Source organism: Brachyhypopomus gauderio, unplaced genomic scaffold (genome assembly GCF_052324685.1).
Source record: "Brachyhypopomus gauderio isolate BG-103 unplaced genomic scaffold, BGAUD_0.2 sc67, whole genome shotgun sequence".
Classification (NCBI taxonomy): domain Eukaryota; kingdom Metazoa; phylum Chordata; class Actinopteri; order Gymnotiformes; family Hypopomidae; genus Brachyhypopomus; species Brachyhypopomus gauderio.
This window is the reverse complement of record NW_027506888.1, coordinates 505,001-522,255: the sequence shown is the minus strand read 5'-3', so window position 1 is coordinate 522,255 and position 17,255 is coordinate 505,001. Positions and strand designations below refer to the sequence as shown.

Sequence of the window (17,255 nt, the reverse complement as noted above, 5' to 3'; positions counted from 1 at the left end):
AGGGCTTGTACTGAAACACTCAGAGGCAGTTCTATACAGGAGATGTTTTTACCATGTTTCATCCGCTGGTGATCAGGACAGCCCTCTCCACCTCTCCCTCCCCCTCAACCTTCTACCTCTTTATCTCTCTCTTTCTGCTCTTCTCCCTGTACATCTTATGTGAGAGTATTTCCTGAAAAGTGTTATGCAATTTCAATAGGTCAGTGATCTGTCAAGTCATCTATAATGCCCACTCCTGCCATACACCCGCACAAACTCTTCCCTCACTCACCTTTCTATTTGTGTTACACTCTACATAAGAAATGAATAAGTTCTTATTTGTTACACACTAAGCACATAACTGGTAGTAGTCAGAGTATCATCTGAGTATCAAAACTTTTATTTAAAATCACGTTTGATCATACAGTGTTAATATACATTTTTGAAAATACATTGCTTTGCATTTCCACAAATACTGCTACACTTTAAAAACAAAGCTTACAGTAAATAAATAATTTAAAACTCTCAGGTAAGTAGGCTACTAGTTAATAAATGCACAACATTTACATTGAAATAAACGCAAACGATGTTAATTAGTTATTTTTTTCTCTGCTCCGAAATCATCTGGAGAAAAAAAAACATCCTTCTTTCGTAAGTCACTGAATTTCACACTTTTTATTTGGTTTGCTCGTCTTTCTGTTAGCTTGAGAGGCGAGCACCAGCCGCAGGTCCGTGCTGAAACTCGGTCTACGAGCAAGAGGGTAGAGAGCACCGCACGGGATCTCTGCCTTGCCCCCTCTTCCGACCTGACGAGCCGTGCGCAGCGCCTGGTACGACCGGATGGACACCTTGCGATGCTGCGATGGGCCGGTTTCGAGAGGCAGTCCGCCTCGCGTCGCCAGAGCTTCGAACACCTGCTCTAGGTTCACGCTGTCTTTAGCGGAGGTCTCGAAAAACGCGCACCCGTCCCCGAAGGCGCACCGCACTTCCATTCTCGACACGGCGTGTTGCTCGGACGGCAAGTCCACTTTGTTTGCGCACACCACCGTGGGCACGTTGGCTTTCCCTTTGGACTTTAACAGCGCGGTTTTGGCTGTCGTTATCTCCGACCGCAGCGCGCACACCTCCTCGAATGAGTTACGGTCATCCAGACTAAAGACAAGCAGGAAAATGTCACCTGTGGGTGCAAAAAGAAAAAAAGACGTCACTTTTTAAACTTTATAACTCAGACACTGTTCATTAAAACTGATCGCTGAAAAAAGCTTGCTTATGTTTACAGAAACATAAATAAAAAGTAATGGCTGGTTAGTTTAAATGAAAATATAAATATACATTACAGTTCTGTAACTCACCAGTAAGGATAGACAGCCTGCGCTTTGCAGGAAAGTCTCTCTCGCCAGACGCGTCCAGGATCTCTATTTGGTACGTCTCTCCACGGATGTGGTACAGTTTCCGATGGAAGTCCTCGGACGTGGGCTCATACTGCTCCTCGAAGCCGTCTCGGAGGAAACGCCGCAGGATGGACGTTTTCCCGACCCTCGGTGCGCCCAGCACTACGATGCGCCGGCAGTTCTGTGGTTTTGTATCGCACGGAGACTCCAGACTGAGTTGCCGAAACCGAGCCTGTCCGTGCAGCACGAGCGCAGCCAGTTGGTCCAAAGGAGATCTTTTAGACGGGCTGCCGTCCATTGACGCACGTCGGTTGCCGGAGCTGGAGGTCCTCCCCACTCTCACTTTCTTGTCCTGGTGTTTGAGGTGACTCGTGGCCAATTTGAGTATCCCCATTCCGGCTTTGGAGATGGTAGTGACTCGGAATCCTGTAGCGCTCAGATGCTGCGTGGCGCTTTTGTATGCGAGCAATATTTCAGAAGAGCGCGCAGAGAACTTCGGCGCGCTAAGACCGCAGCCGGGCTGGATGACCGACACGCTCGACTTCAGCTCCATCCCTTTGCTTGTAAAGACCTGATCTGAATCGAACGCTTCTGCTGAAGGCACAAGGTTCCTCCAGTCCACAGAAGACAAGGCAGCGTCTAGCTGTTGAACTCAAGCGCTTTGATGAAGATCTGCTTGAGTGCGGCCGCCCAGCGGCTACTTATAGGCGCAGCCCAAGCGCTAGGCTCGGCCCTCAGCGTCACTCTTGTTCCATCTGGTGCGGTTTAGCGAGTGCGCGTTGATTGGCAGGTGTACCAGGGCGCAGCGCGTTTTGTGTACCTGCAGAGGAACATAACGTTTTCACTAGTGCTGTACCACAGCACCAGTGCTCTAATGGCCGTTGTATCAAGGTGAAGGCGCCTTATGAGAACGAGCTGGATGATTGTTTATAGATGTGTGGTGTAGAAATGCTTGCGCCTATCTGCACCATTCACCTTTAGTAACGGATTGTCATAAATAATTATTTACAAATAATACATTTAACAAATTGTGGAAGAAGTATATGTTATACAATATATATAGAATATAACAGTAGCCTACACGGTAGTCTCCTGTGAGACATATATGGTCTTCTCGCCGATTTACTTTCGCCGACGCCAACAGTGACTCTTGCACTTTATGCGCTTCTGTGAGCGCTCTCATTTTTTCTTTGCTATTGGTGATTGCGTGCTGTGCACTTTATAACGGACAATAAAGACATTAAAGAAAACACGGCATCATCGTTGTACAAAATACATATATATTATAAAATAATATAATATAATATTATATCAATCAATCAATCAAAGTTTATTTGTATAGCGCTTTTAACAACACATGTTGTCACAAAGCGCTTTACAGGATTTAAAAGGTTAACAATACTATGGGTCCAGAACCCTAATGAGCAAGCCAAAGGCGACAGTGGTGAGGAAAAACTCCCTATGATGGTGGGGAATAGGAAGAAACCTCGGGAGGACCAAGACTCAAAAGGGAACCCATCCTCCATTGGGCGGCCCGTTAACACACAGATTACACAAAATACAGACAAATACACAAGTCACACACAAATCACACAATCAGACTAAGTAAAGGTAAAAATGAAAGTTCTGGGTTTTGATCACTGTAAATGTCTGTTGATGAACGCCAGGCTTTTATTCCGTGTCGGAGCAGCGATGCTGGTATTGTAGGCTCCGACTGCAATGTTACTCTCCAGGTGAACCTCGGAGAAAAGATACGAGATGTAGTAAATATGTAACAGATTAATCAAAGGCCAAACTAAACAGATAAGTCTTTAATCGAGTTTTAAACATTGAGACTGTGTCTGAGACACGAATAGAGGCAGGAAGATTATTCCACAATTGTGGAGCTTTAAAAGAAAAGGCTCTTCCACCTGCTGTGATCTTTTTGATCCTAGGAACAGTTAATAACCCTGCGTCCTGCGAACGAAGTGAACGTGCTGGGTTATATTGTTCAATAAGTTCACTAAGATAGTCTGGAGCTAAGCCATGCAGCGTTTTATATGTTAATAAAAGTATTTTATAGTCAATACGGAATCTAATTGGCAGCCAGTGTAATGACGACAGTACGGAACTAATGTGATCAAACTTTTTAGTTTTTGTTAAAACTCGTGCTATATAATATATATATATATATATATATATATATATATATATATATATATATATATATATATATATATATATATATATATATATATATATGTATATATATATATATATATATATATATATATATATATATATATATATATATATATATATATATATATATATATATATTATAAAAGGCACACAGTCTGAAATGTTTCTTTTTTTTTCTTTTTTCATTTAATTCGTGTTTGATATGTCGTTACATGCAGGCTGAGTTTAAATTGTTTTTAGGCTACACCAAATTTACTTTAGCGTACAAAGAATTCCATTGCCAAAACTTATTAATAACTCAATCCCAACTTTAAACGCATTTCTTTATATCACTGGTATCATAATGATCTTGCTCTATGGTCTTTGACCCCTGTTGTCCGCTTTAGCGTCTGATGTTACCATGGCAACACCAGTGCGAGGAATTACAACGCAGAACTGTTTGTCAGGTAGTACGACTCACATCCGGCTTATTTTCTTGTAGTAAATCTAATAAATTCTTCCTGTTAGTCTAAGCGAAATTATAGCGTTGCTTTTGTATATGTAACCAGGTAACATTAAGTAAGTAGCTAATTAAAGAGCCAACTTAGTAAGTAATTAATTAAAGAGCCAACTAGCTAGCAAGCTAACTAACTAGGTAACTATCTTCAGACTGTAGTTACGATGTCAAGTCCTGGAAAGTCCACGGGCAAAGCAGATAAGAAAGACTCCCGATCTCCACAAGGTATCACTGCACTACTGACTGGCACCGGTTAAGATGATTAGCTAGTTGGCTAATGCTCATTTTCAAGCTTAACAAGTTATCTTCCTAAAGCTAACAAACTGCAGTTACAGTTTCTGTCTCAAAAACTTTCTTCTGCTGAATGAATACGACTATCTGGCTAAGACATCGGATCTTTAGCGTTACAGCTCAGGTCAGCTGATCTAATGTCAGTAACGCGGATTAAATATCGCTTCACTTCGTTCATTCATCACCGTTCGTTTCCCCACTTGTCAGATAAGCGTGTACAACCGCGAGTCCTGACTGGCCGTGACTAACGTAGGGAAAAGGCATTCCCAAGCCTATTATTTTGGTTTAGAGGATAAAAGTAATTACATTAAAAGCTGAATAGCCTTCTTCAGGAACTTGGGACATTTCACAGTTGTCATTGTGAAAATAGGTGAGTGATGATGGCAGACCCACTGACCTATCTGTGCTCCCGAGGGGTGTAATTACGAATAGAACTGTCTTAATATGGCATTTATGATATTGTGACCACATAATTTCACTCATTGCATTAATGACTATGACAGTCTTAAAAACAACAGCAGCTATGTGTGTGTGTGTGTGTGTGTGTGTGTGTGTGTGTGTGTGTGTGTGTGTGTGTGTGTGTGTGTGTATAAATGCATGTATATGTGTGTCATAAGGAAATGAATGTCACAGGGCAGCTGGTGGCAAGTACAATTCTGCCATTAAGGTCTGAAACCCAGTAACCCAGTTCTTTAACTCAAAAGCCTTAGACTCTGGGTGAGAACAGAGATGAGAGTCATAATGGGAACCTGCAGTTCCTTTTAAAACACTCTTCATCTGTAGAGTCACTCTGAGGAGTAACTGACCCCCAACACCCTGGGACTGAGAACAACATTTCAGTTGGCACAGACCAGTTCGTGGTAAGTACAGATCTGCCATTAACGTGTGTGTCTGTCCAAAATTCAGTAACCCAGTTCTTTAACTCAAAAGCTTTGGAGTCAGGGCAAGAACAGAGATGAGAGTCATAATAGGAACCCACAGTTCCTTTTGAAGCACTCTTCATCTGTAGAGTCACTCTGGGGAGCAACTGACCCCCAACACCCTGGGACTGAGAACAGCGTTTAGCTGTTTCCTGTCACACAGAAGGTATGCACCTATGGGCATATATGTGTGAATCAGGACATGGCATGGTGACCCATATCTAAGGCGTGTCTGACTGATCCTCAGGTATGCAGGTAATAATGCCTGTTCTGAACCAGTGATAATGCCTGTTCTGGACCAGTGATAATGCCTGTTCTGGACCAGTGATAATGCCTGTTCTGTACCAGGGCTTTGCACTCTGTTCATTGGTCACTCAACCACTGCACCTGAATAAGTGCCTTTTTCTCTTTAACCCACTAAAATGTATGGAAATTCTTTTAATTTGTTCTAAATGTATTATTCTGTCAGCCTGTACACTTATTTCCACCTTCAACCTTCCTACAAATGTAGAAGTGCAAATGAGACAGTAGGTTTAAGAGTTGACACAAAAAGCATCTGTCTCTCTCTGTCTCTCAATCCCTTCTCTGTCTCTCTCTCTGTGTCTCTCTCACTCCCACCCCCCTTCTCACCCTCTCTGTCTTTCAAATGAAATGAAATTAAATGTGCTTTATTGGCATGACAGGAATAACAACTATGTTAAATAATACAATATTACCAAAGCAAGTACAATACAGTACAACATATGTATATAATTAACATACAATTGAGAATGAATTTATATGAAGAAAGTTAATAAATAGATAGAAAGTTAATAAATAACTAATAGTTAATAACAATGTATCTCTCTCACTCCCTGTCTTTCCCTCTCTCTGTCTCTCTTTCTCTTTCCCAGTCTCGCTCTCTGCCTTGGCTCTAACTCTCTCTCACTCCCACTCTTTCTCTCACTCCATGTTGCTCTCGTCTCGTTAGACGATGCCTTCTCTCGTTTTCTTGCCCCTCTCTGGGTCACATCTCTTCTCTAACACCACACAGGATGTTCCTTCTGAACAGCAGTGGTGAAAGGCAAATAAAAGCCAAGGAAGACAAAATGAACAGAATAGCGTGAACAGAGACAGGTGGGATGGTGGCACAGACCAAATTAGTCAAATAAAGAAAGTAAAAAAAATAATTGTATGGTTGTCATGGCAGCAGCGGTCAGCCTCTGGACTGATGAGGAATGTTACATAAAGAGGTCAGTGGTCCAGCATCTTCTCTGTGTGTGTTAATGTGCCAGCCCAGTTCTCTGGGTACAGAAGGTCAGACAGGGTGAGAGTGTTTAACAGTGACTCATTAATTAATATCTGCAGCAGCTGTATGTACTGTAAGTAGAATCTCTCCTCTCTATCACGCTCTCTCACTCCTCTAGTCACTCTTCTCTCAATCCTGTCTTATCTCTCTCCTCTCTCTCTTCCCTCTCACCCAATTCAGTCCAGTTCAATTAAATTAAGTGAAACTAAATTCAATGATACACTTATTTTGCCAAAACTTTGAGGAAGAAATTAACATGGTTAGTGTAGTGTTTGTTAATCCAGGAATGTTTATGTCTGCCGGACTCTATGGCCAGGTGGTGATCACTGAATTTGTATTTGGTCAAGGTTGAACTCTCTCACTCTTCTCTATTTCACTTCTGTCACTCCTCTCTATCACTCTCCATTCAGTTCAGGGTAACGTTTAATTGGTATGACTGTATCAGGCACAATTTTTCCAAAGCAAGTAGTTTGGAACTGAATATAAGTAACATAATAGTGAATGATGATGATGATTATTATTATTAATTTATTTATTTAAAGTGAGTTAAAGTCATTACTAACAGTAAGTGTTCTAGTGTAGAATGCATTAGTCACTGTATTTCAGACAGTGACATGCTGCTACATATTTTTAAATACTACACTTTCTGCTCAATCATAGTGAAAGTATCATCCTGTATGCATTTACCCTTATTTCATCCACATCAGACTTTGCCATCCAGGTCTTTATGGACCTTGCTTTGTGCACTGGTACACAGTCATGTTGGAAGAGGAAGGGGCCAGCTCCAAACTGTTCCCACAAAGTTGGGAGCATGGAATTGTCCAAAATGTCTTGGTATGCTGAAGCATTTAGAGTTCCTTTCACTGGAACTAAGGGGCCAAGCCCAGCTCCTGAAAAACAACCCCACACCATAATCCCCCCTCCACCAAACTTTACACTTGGCACAATGTAGTCAGACAAGTATGGTTCTCAAACCAAACATAGACTCGTCTAGATTGCCAGATGGAGAAGTGCGATTCTTCACTCCAGAGTACGCGTCTCCACTGCTCTAGAGTCCACCGCTTTACTCCACTGCATCTGACAATTTGCATTGCACTTGGTGATGTATGGCTTGGATGGAGCTGCTCGACCATAGAAACCCATTCTGTCTGTCTGTCTGTCTGTCTGTCTATCTGTCTGTCTATCTATCTCTCGGAAAAGGTTTACATTTGTAATTAAATGAAATTAAATTCCCTATCTAAAAGAACTGCTTTTCAAGGAACTAACTGACTCAGAGAAATGTATTTTACAATGTGTCTTTACTGAGTATTGGGTTTATAAGCAGGGTGAGGATTCTATATCCCAAGTTTGCTTTTCGGTCATAACCACAAGTTACAGGACAATATGGCAGTTCTTTAAACTTCTTACTCTACAGGCAAAATGTCCTGCTGCTGCGCACAGCACTACGCTCAATGTTGAGTTTAAGTGTCACAAGGAAATATAGATGAGTTTGCATTACAGTGGTGGTATCAAGACATTCTTTGTGTTGTGGAAGAGGGGGAGCTGAGCTTTATGACTGATTCTGTGGTGAAACAATGTGTAACTGTGTGAAGTAGTCTGGGGGAAAATGGTATAATTGCCATTGTAAAAGTTGATTGCATAAAGATCTCTACCTGTCTCTCTCTCTCTGCTTTTATCTCTCTCTCTCTCTCTCTCTCTCTCTCTCTCTCTCTCTCTCTCTCTCTCCATTCCTAAAACACTCTCAGCCATGCAGTTCACAGGGTGTTTTCATACACAATCTCTGTTTCCGAAAGAGCATGCTTGAATATGTCACCTGTCAGTTTTACGTTTTCCTGTCGCCCCTCCCCACACGCCCCCTTGTGCTGCCTGTTCTTCATAGCCAGCCGGCCTCCCAAAGGGCCTGGCACTCACACGGGCTGGCCGAGCCTTCACCAATACCTACCCACCCAGCCAACAACACCTCCAGGCCTCTGGGGGGGCACCAGGCACCACACCTGAGCATCGTGCTGTGCTTGTCTGCACATGGGGAAGGCATTTGGTAATGCAGGTTATCGAAAGATGAGGTTGCATTGTGTTGTGGCACAAACTTGTTATCAGCTGGTAAAGAGCCACTTCATGGCTTCTCTATCAATATGACGCATTTCCTCCTGCACTGATGGCTGGTTTTTGTCATCAACGATGCATACTTAACACTCACTGAAACCAGATATGGTAAATGCTTGACTCCCTGGAGGTCATTATCCATCTGCATGCATATGCACCCTTTATTGTGTTTTTATGTTTGATTTCTGCAGTAATTTGGGGCCATTTCTCAAAAAGAGAGCTTTGTGGTAGCGACGCAGTTCTCAGCGACCTGAATGGGTACGAACAATAGCAGCACCAAACAGAACATCTTGTGTAACGTGTTATAGCAGAGGCTGTTTGATAAGGATCAGCTATAACCCACATGGCTATTATACAAGCACATACTTGCTTCCATCAGACACACTCCGGTGATTTCTAGTGTCCATGTGGGGAAGCAGGACATGGGTAGCAGAGGGGAGACACGAGTGGGCTTCATTACTCTGATGGAGACACAAAAAAGGGTCTCAAATGGGGCTTCAGAGACTCTGTGCCGTGTGTGTGTGTGTGTGTGTGTGTGTGTGTGTGTGTGTGTGTGTGTGTGTGTGTCTGGCTTCAGCAACCGACTGGAAGAGAATGGGGTGTATAAGTCGGCTGCCGGTAATCACACACAGGTGCAGCCAATTATAATCACCCGCTGGTTCAGCCGGGGCTGTCTCTCCACCATGCTCTGCCATGCTCCCACTGCCGCATACAGCATATGAGACAAGCTGTTATGCCTCTCTTCCAGTGTTGCGAATAACGCCGTTAAAAGTAACGGCGTTAGGTAACGGCGTCATTTTGTCAGTAACGGGATAATATAATTAATTACTTTTCCTGTCGTTACAACGCCGTTTACGTTACTGGTCATTAAAAGCGGTGCGTTACTATATATTGATATACTAACAGTAATGCGAGCGGACCACTGCCCAGGCTAGTGAGGAGTAACAGATCTCGATAGGTCACAGTTCTCGGTGTAACACCTGTTTAACTTAACAAGTCAGTAAGCGATTGGCTAAGGCAGCATACGGTAGCCAATCAGAGCCAGTGTTTTACACGCGTGCCGAAGCACACGATACAAACGGAGAAGAGGCTGAAATGGCGAGTCAGGAGCAAGCCGAAGAAAAAATTGCATTTTCAAGGTGGCGATATAAACATTATTTAAGAAAATACTTGAAGTTCCTGAATGTCTACCAGACTGGGTATTTGATTTATTTAATTAAGAATAGAGGTTTTATTGTTAAGTTTACTTCTGTTGTGAACAAACCAGTTGTCTCAGGTTGAGAGAATTTAATTTAATTTGATAGATGTAAATGCACTTTATATAGTGTAACTGTTTACTTTTGCTTTTTTTTTTTACAAAGATTTGGGATTTTAAAGGATTTTATCCTGCACTGGTCTGTGGATGTGCAATAAACATCAAAAGTTAAACACCTTTCTGATCTACTAATTTCAACTGACTGTGAAAACTGCTTTTTCAAAAAAAAATCCTTATTCATCGGCATATAACTTTTTTTATAAACTGTAACGCAAATAGTTACTTTCCCTGGTAACGAGTTACTTTTATTATAGAGTAATTTAGTTACTAACTCAGTTACTTTTTTGAACAAGTAGTGAGTAACTATAACTAATTACTTTTTTAAAGTAACGTTCCCAACACTGCTCTCTTCTCTTGTCTTGTCTTGTGCCAGATAAAAAAGGAGGGAAGGTGTCGGAGTTCTCGTCCGGCATGAGTGAGGAGCAGCGTGGGAGTTTCACACTGAAGGGGGAGGACATTCAGGCCTTGGCCATTAGACCAGAGCACCTGGAGAAGGTGGAGAGAGACCACGCCCCTGCCCTCAGAGACACACCAAGCTATGTTGCAACAAGCTGATTTGTGTAGAATGGCTTGCATTGTGTTGATTGGACATGAGAACCGGAGGGCAGTCAGGATGAGGCCAATAGCCCATTTTCCATGATCCCAGTCTGTTGGCATTAAGCAGTAGTTAGCAAACTACGTGCAGGTCTGTTCTTATCACATCAGGCGTGCTACTGGAGATCACTTCTTGCTCTTTGAACCATAATGAACATTTACATTTACTACAGAGATTTACATTCTGTTTGTGTGTACATAGTGGCTCCCTCAACCTCCAAAAGATTCCCAGAAGGCCCGGACGACAACCCGCGTGCTAGTCCATAAGACACGCCCCCCTGATAGAGTCAAGACATGTGTGAGGGTCGCTGTGGCAAGACCCCTCCCACCAGACATTACCCCACAACCATTGGACTACAAAGGTAGGAGGGACTGGTGGTTTGTGGAATAGTGAGCATGGGGCCAGCACTAGTGTGTCACAAGTGTCTATATGAAGCCCAAAATTGCTCTCCTGCTTTGCTCTCCGTGTTTTTAGAGACAAACTTTGATAAAGTAGCAGGGAAACACATCATCACACAGTTTTGAGTTCCTCTAATGTAGGATAAAAAACCTCACATCGTTTCATGTAACATTTTATAAGGTCCAGGAGGTCCACGCTTTGATGCCCAGGGCATGGTTTTGCCACACAGCATTCTGGGAAGTCTGGAGGAGTTTAGGAGAGAGATGGAGGCCAGAGGTGAGATGGAGGTGAGTTTCCCTGTAAGGTTTGGTAGCATAACCCCCACCCCACCCCCAACCATAAGACCATAAGGATTTGTTACTTTATTGACTCATTACTGGTTCTGCAGTTTAGGACAGCATCAGGCTTACTCGTTGAATGGGTAAATCTGTATCTCAGTTTCCTTCACAACAGTAGGACACGATAATGCTTCATTGATCCTGAAGGAAGTGGTAGTAATATATGTCATACTATATGAGTATAGATAAGCAAAAATACTACTGATTTCCTCCATCCATTTCATGAGCTAGATTCACATTTGCAACCATTGTTACTAACAGAGGGACCTGAGTTGTGTTTTCATCCTCTCTCTAAGCTTGTTAAGCGAATTCCTGATGTGAAGAAAAAGCACCCCATGCAGGCTACAGGATGGGAAAGGGTCAAAAGGACCAAATCCCACCCAGAGAGTGGGCGGGATCGGCAGAGCCACGCCCTCCAGCACTGGCACTACCACATGACAGAGAGGCGCAAACAGCAGAACTTCATTTCCCGTGAGTCCCAGACTCGCCCCCCTAGCGCCTCAGTTCATTGCTTCTAAATGCGGCCCGCTGTCTGGTGGAGACACATGTATAGGCAGCACGTGCTGCCAGATGTAAATGTAAATGCAGATGTAAATGTACATCATGTGTGAATACTAAAAGCTCTTGGTCTACACGAACCATTTGAGGTTCTGTGAAGAAGCTCTTTCTGTTTTCTTTCCTGTTTTCGGCTGGACTGCACCTCCTGAAGCCCTGTGCTCCAAACCTTACTCATGAACCCCACTCATGCATGAATCTCACTCACTCAAAAACCCCACTCACTTATGGAAACAAAACTGACCTATGTTGCTGTGGTCCTTGGGATTCCCCTAGTTTTGTGAATACAGATGCGTGGGCGTTCCCCAGTTCTGTGATGGTGAACACAGATTCCCCTCTGCAAGACCGGTGCCGTATTGAGTCGTGATGCTGAGTTTCCTCCTGGTGGTCAGGATCATCTTCTGAAGGAGGCAGCAAGTGTGAAGTGTGGCAGCTTCTGTACTCTGCTAACACAGCCAGATTTGGAAACACACACGCAGTGTGAGTCAGTATGGACCACTCTGGTCATGCCTACACTGACCACTGATGCTAGGGGTAATTCCTCTAGTGTGTGTGTTGGTCTCCTACATCACACTTGTCTTTTTTTGGCACGAGTGTTAACACATTGAGCGATTGGCTCACACACTGCAGAGTGAATCATGGGGGGGCTGAGTTGGTGTGTTATACCATGCTGACACTGATGAGGCTTCACTACTATAGCATGCTGATCCACGACACTAGAGACTTTACCATCAGTGGTTCACTATACAGTAATGAGGCCGTCACTACTATAGCATGTTGATCCACGACACTAGAGACTTTACCATCAGTGGTTCACTATACAGTAATGAGGCCGTCACTACTATAGCATGTTGATCCACGACACTAGAGACTTTACCATCAGTGGTTCACTATACAGTAATGAGGCCGTCACTACTATAGCATGTTGATCCACGACACTAGAGACTTTACCATCAGTGGTTCACTATACAGTAATGAGGCCGTCACTACTATAGCATGCTGGCAGTAATGATCAGTGTTGCGAATAACGCCGTTAAAAATAATGGCGTTAGGTAACAGCGTCATTTTGTCAGTAACGGGATAATATAATTAATTACTTTTCCTGTCGTTACAATGCCGTTGACGTTACTGGTCATTAAAAGCGGTGCGTTACTATATATTGATATACTAACAGTAATACGAGCGGACCGCTGCCCAGACTAGTGAGGAGTAACAGATCTCGATAGGTCACAGTTCTCGGTGTAACTTATATGGTCCAAGGGTCTGTGGGACCCATTTTTTTTTAATCAGCTTAAAAAAAATTATACAATTTTTTTTTTCAAACTGAGATTCATTGGTCCTTGGCTCATTTTCTGTGAGCAAAATAAATCAGAAAATATTTTTACATACAGGGTCCAGGGTCCAATCAACCCACCAATCAAGTGTGCAATCAACATTGGGTTGGGTAGTTGATAGTCGTCTGTATGACTTTAAAGGATATACAAACAAAGGACAGAGGTGTTTGGCATGCAAAGGTGGGCAACCATCAACACTGTTGATGGTTGCCACATCAGGGGTTGATTGCATATTGTCAGACAGCAGACGAAGAATCTCTATAGAGACAAAGGGGTGAGATCTGAAAGAAGAATCTTTTCTCTCAGCCCTCATTATCCCTCCCTCCACTCTGGACCTGTGTGTGTGTGTGTGTGTGTGTGTGTGTGTGTGTGTGTGTGTGTGTGTGTGTTTCACCCAATCATGGGGACATGATGCTATAAATGCTAAAAATGCTATAAAAGATGGCAAAGCGATTCTCAGTTCAGACTGCCTTACAGCTGATATTGGAAGAGACAGAGGATTTTGATGGTGATTCAGAAGAAGAAATTTCAGGATCACATTTCTGAAATATCAGAGTCTGATAGTGATAATGAAAAGGAGGATGAGCAGCAGCCAGCTCCGTTAGCACCAGCCCGTGAGCAGCTAGCCATAGGACCAGCCTGTCAGCCAGCATGATTTATGATTCATTTCCTTATTGTGTTACATTTTAATAAAAAAGTAACTAATAAATAAATAAGAGAGCAAACTAATTTAACATATGTATTGTTTATTTTACTTGCAATTGAGCTATATCTAATTATTTTAACAAAAAATGCAATGGGTCCACCCAGACCCCAAGGGTGACGAAAAAGCCTGGAACATATCAGGGTTAACTTAACAAGTCAGTAAGCAATTGGGTAAGGCAGCGTTATGGAAGCCAATCAGAGCTAGTGTTTTTACATGCGTGCCGAAGCACACCAGTGACACACGACACAAATGGAGAAGAGGCAGAAATGGCGAGTCAGGAGCAAGCCGAAGAAAAATTTGCATTTTCAAGGTGCCGATATAAACATTATTTAAGAAAATACTTGAAGTTCCCGAATGTCTACCAGACTGGGTATTTGATTTATTTAATTAAGAATAGAGGTTTTATTGTTAAGTTTACTTATTTTGTGAACAAACCTTGTCTCAGGTTGAGAGAATTTAATTTAATTTGATAGATGTAAATAAACTTTATATAGTGTAACTGTTTACTTGTGCTTTTTTTTTTTTTTTTACAAAGAATTTCTTTACAAAGAAAAATCCTTATTCATTGGCATATAACTTTCCCTGGTAATGAGTTACTTTTATTATAGAGTAATTCAGTTACTAACTCAGTTACTTTTTTGAACAAGTAGTGAGTAACTATAACTAATTACTTTTTTAAGTATCGTTCCCAACACTGGTAATGATACAGTAATGATGCGTGGCACAACGTGAGTTCCTGTTAGTCCTGTAAGGCATTAGTGTCTGACTGAATGTCCCATCATTGTCTGTTGTGTAGGTCTGCTGCACACGCCGGTGGAGGAGCTGCTAATGAACCAGTCGAGCAGATTCAGAGAGATTCAGGAACAGAGAGAGCTCATCAGCACAGGCCTGCCAGCGCTAAACACTGGACATGTGACTGCTGACCCTCTTCCTCTCTCTTTATCTTTCCATTTCTCTATTTCTCTGTCTCTCTGGCTCTCCCTCTCTCCTCCCTCCCTCTCTTATCTCCTTATCTTTCTCACTCTCTCTCTCTCATGCTCGCTCTCTATTTCACATTTTTTTCTGTCTCTGGTTTTTGCCTCTAAATCTTCAATGTACTTGTACATAATCAAACTAATCTGATTAACATTATGGGGGACATCATTAACATTTGGGGGACTTACATGAGGTGAATGACTCCCTGTGTCTTTCTAACTTTCATCTCTTTCTCTCTGTTTGATGTAGGCAGTAGATGAATTGTAATGATTGTGGTGTTTCAAGGTATGGACGTTAAAAGAGGTGTTTGTGTATGTGTGTGTTTCAGGGCTACCCCGTGGACAGTGAGTTCTGGAGTGTTCCTCAACAGTATGGGGATGATCTGAGTGGGATAATGGCCACCCTGCCCCAGACAGAGAGAGGCAACCGACAACCCATCACACACATATCACAGCCTCGCAGCACACGTCTGGAGTCAGGTGCACACACACATACACACATATACTCAGCCACATGGCTCATGAGCAGGCCATGCATACAATTATTAAATGTGTGTGTGTGTGTGTGTGTGTGTGTGTGTGTGTGTGTGTGTGTGTGTGTGTGTGTAGGTTATCGGAGTAGAACATGGCATCACAGCCAGTACCTGGACCTGGACTTCAACCAGCCGGTTAGACACGTGTGTGTGTGTGTGCGTGTGTGTGTGTGTGTGTGTGTGTGTGTGTGTGTGCATAGATCACTGTGTGCATAGAAAACTAATGTTTCTCATGCTCATATTGTCCTCTAGTTTATTAACTGTGAGAACAGATATTACACCCACCTGACTCATCTGGATCTCTGTTCTTGAACACAAATATTATGTAAATATAACATATTACACCAGGTCCCACACATATACAAACAAACAAACAAACACACACACACACACACACACACACACACACACACACACACACACACACACACTTTTACTTTTATTACATTTAGCAGATGCTCTCATCCAGAGAAACTTGCAAAAGCTTAGCAAGCACAAATAGAGCCTAAAAATACCCTTAACCAAGACCTGCAGCACTTTCCACGTATCAGTGGTGAAATGTAGAATGACAGCTACTGTGCAGCATGATTCAAGAGCAATCACTCAACAAGGCAAATATAAGTGCACATGTAAAATCTTCTTTAAAGGTGTCAGATTAGGTTTCATTAAGGTGATTTTCAAAGACATGAGTTTTCAGTAGGGGTGCAACAATACATGTATTTGTACTTAACTGACATGGTACGGTGCTTACAGTTCGGTGCAATTATGTCTGCTCCCTCTGCCTCAGAGCCCCCGGCATCACATGAACGAACTATAACTTGCACAGTTGTCTGTTCAAAGTAAATTGACAAAAGGAAACCTAGCCTCTTCCTGTTTTCTCCGGCCAAACCGAATTTCTACCGAACCGTGCGGTCCATGCCGTGGGGTGAACTGAACCGTGAAGTTTGTGTCCCGTTACATCCCTAGTATTCAGTAAGCATTTGCAGTCACCAAGGGTGTTCAGGCAGCTGGTAGGATGGAGAAGGGTCTTGATGCTTGTCTTTCATGAATCTCATTACTCTCAAGTATGAGTGAGCAGATTCATATTTGGCAAGCGCCTGAGTTGTTACAAGAATTCAGTCAAGTGAATGGAAAACTGGAGTGACATGGGAAAACTGACATGTTGACCATGAGCATTCTGGATTGGCTGCATTGGTGGGAAGAACCGACCAGGAGGGAGTTGCAGGAATCAAGCCTGGAGATTACAAGGGCCTAAATAGCACCTGGGGAGAAACCTGTCATCGGGTGGTGGCCTGCCATCCATGATGACATATCAGTCAAACATGCCAAAAAGCATTCAGAAACCTGCATCTCAAGAGGTGGAAAGATAGGATTAGTTGAGTGTCCTCAGCATAGGAACGATTCAAGAGAATTCATGGAAGAACCTTGTATCACACAACAAGGGAGTGAGTGTAGAAAGAAAAGTGAAGAGGACCTGGAACTGAGTCTTGTGGGACACCTGTAGAGAGTCTTCGTGGAGTTGAGGTCCACTCCAGGTAACCTTTTGGAAAGGACGATCATCTCCATCTTATACTGCTGCTATTAATACAGGACAACCACATCCTCCTCCATCTTATACTGCTGCTATTAGTACAGGACAATTATCACACTCTCCATCTAATACTGCTACTATTAGTACAGGACAATTATCACACTCTCCATCTAATACTGCTACTATTAGTACAGGACAATTATCACACTCTCCATCTAATACTGCTACTATTAGTACAGGACAATCACACCCTACATCCTATACTGCTACTATTAGTACAGGACAATCACACCCTCCACCTTATACTGCTGCTATTAATTAGTACA

At 42.7% G+C, this 17,255-nt stretch overlaps 2 protein-coding genes across 7 annotated transcripts in view; one reads left to right on the top strand and one right to left on the bottom strand.

The window, feature by feature from the left end:
* Nucleotides 1–526: 526 nt before the first annotated feature.
* On the bottom strand, nt 527–2,025 carry rasd2b (RASD family member 2b). Its single transcript, XM_076989430.1, has 2 exons — nt 1,332–2,025; nt 527–1,156 (listed from the first exon to the last, which is right to left on the bottom strand). The coding sequence occupies exons 1-2, from the start codon at nt 1,921–1,923 to the stop codon at nt 636–638; spliced, it is 1,113 nt and encodes a 370-aa protein (XP_076845545.1). The 5' UTR covers nt 1,924–2,025; the 3' UTR covers nt 527–635.
* Nucleotides 2,026–3,959: 1,934 nt separating this feature from the next.
* The window catches only part of mycbpap (mycbp associated protein), a 32,426-nt gene continuing 19,130 nt past the window's right edge, over nt 3,960–17,255 (top strand). Inside the window, exons 1-9 of one of the 6 annotated variants that reach the window (XM_076989391.1) lie at nt 3,972–3,997; nt 4,200–4,272; nt 10,338–10,459; nt 10,761–10,920; nt 11,139–11,245; nt 11,593–11,767; nt 14,688–14,803; nt 15,195–15,345; nt 15,475–15,533. In XM_076989391.1, the coding sequence (XP_076845506.1) occupies nt 4,212–4,272; nt 10,338–10,459; nt 10,761–10,920; nt 11,139–11,245; nt 11,593–11,767; nt 14,688–14,803; nt 15,195–15,345; nt 15,475–15,533 (951 nt within the window). In that variant the 5' untranslated portion in view covers nt 3,972–3,997; nt 4,200–4,211. The other 5 variants (XM_076989392.1, XM_076989393.1, XM_076989394.1 and 2 more) reach the window with 5 other exon arrangements.

Bases quoted from the DNA above. Each gene is read 5' to 3' on its own strand.
- rasd2b (XM_076989430.1), bottom strand. From the start codon at position 1,923: ATGGAGCTGAAGTCGAGCGTGTCGGTCATCCAGCCCGGCTGCGGTCTT. The intron at 1,157-1,331 runs GTGAGTTACAGA...TTGCACCCACAG, and splicing joins CAGGCTGTCTATCCTTACTG to GTGACATTTTCCTGCTTGTC.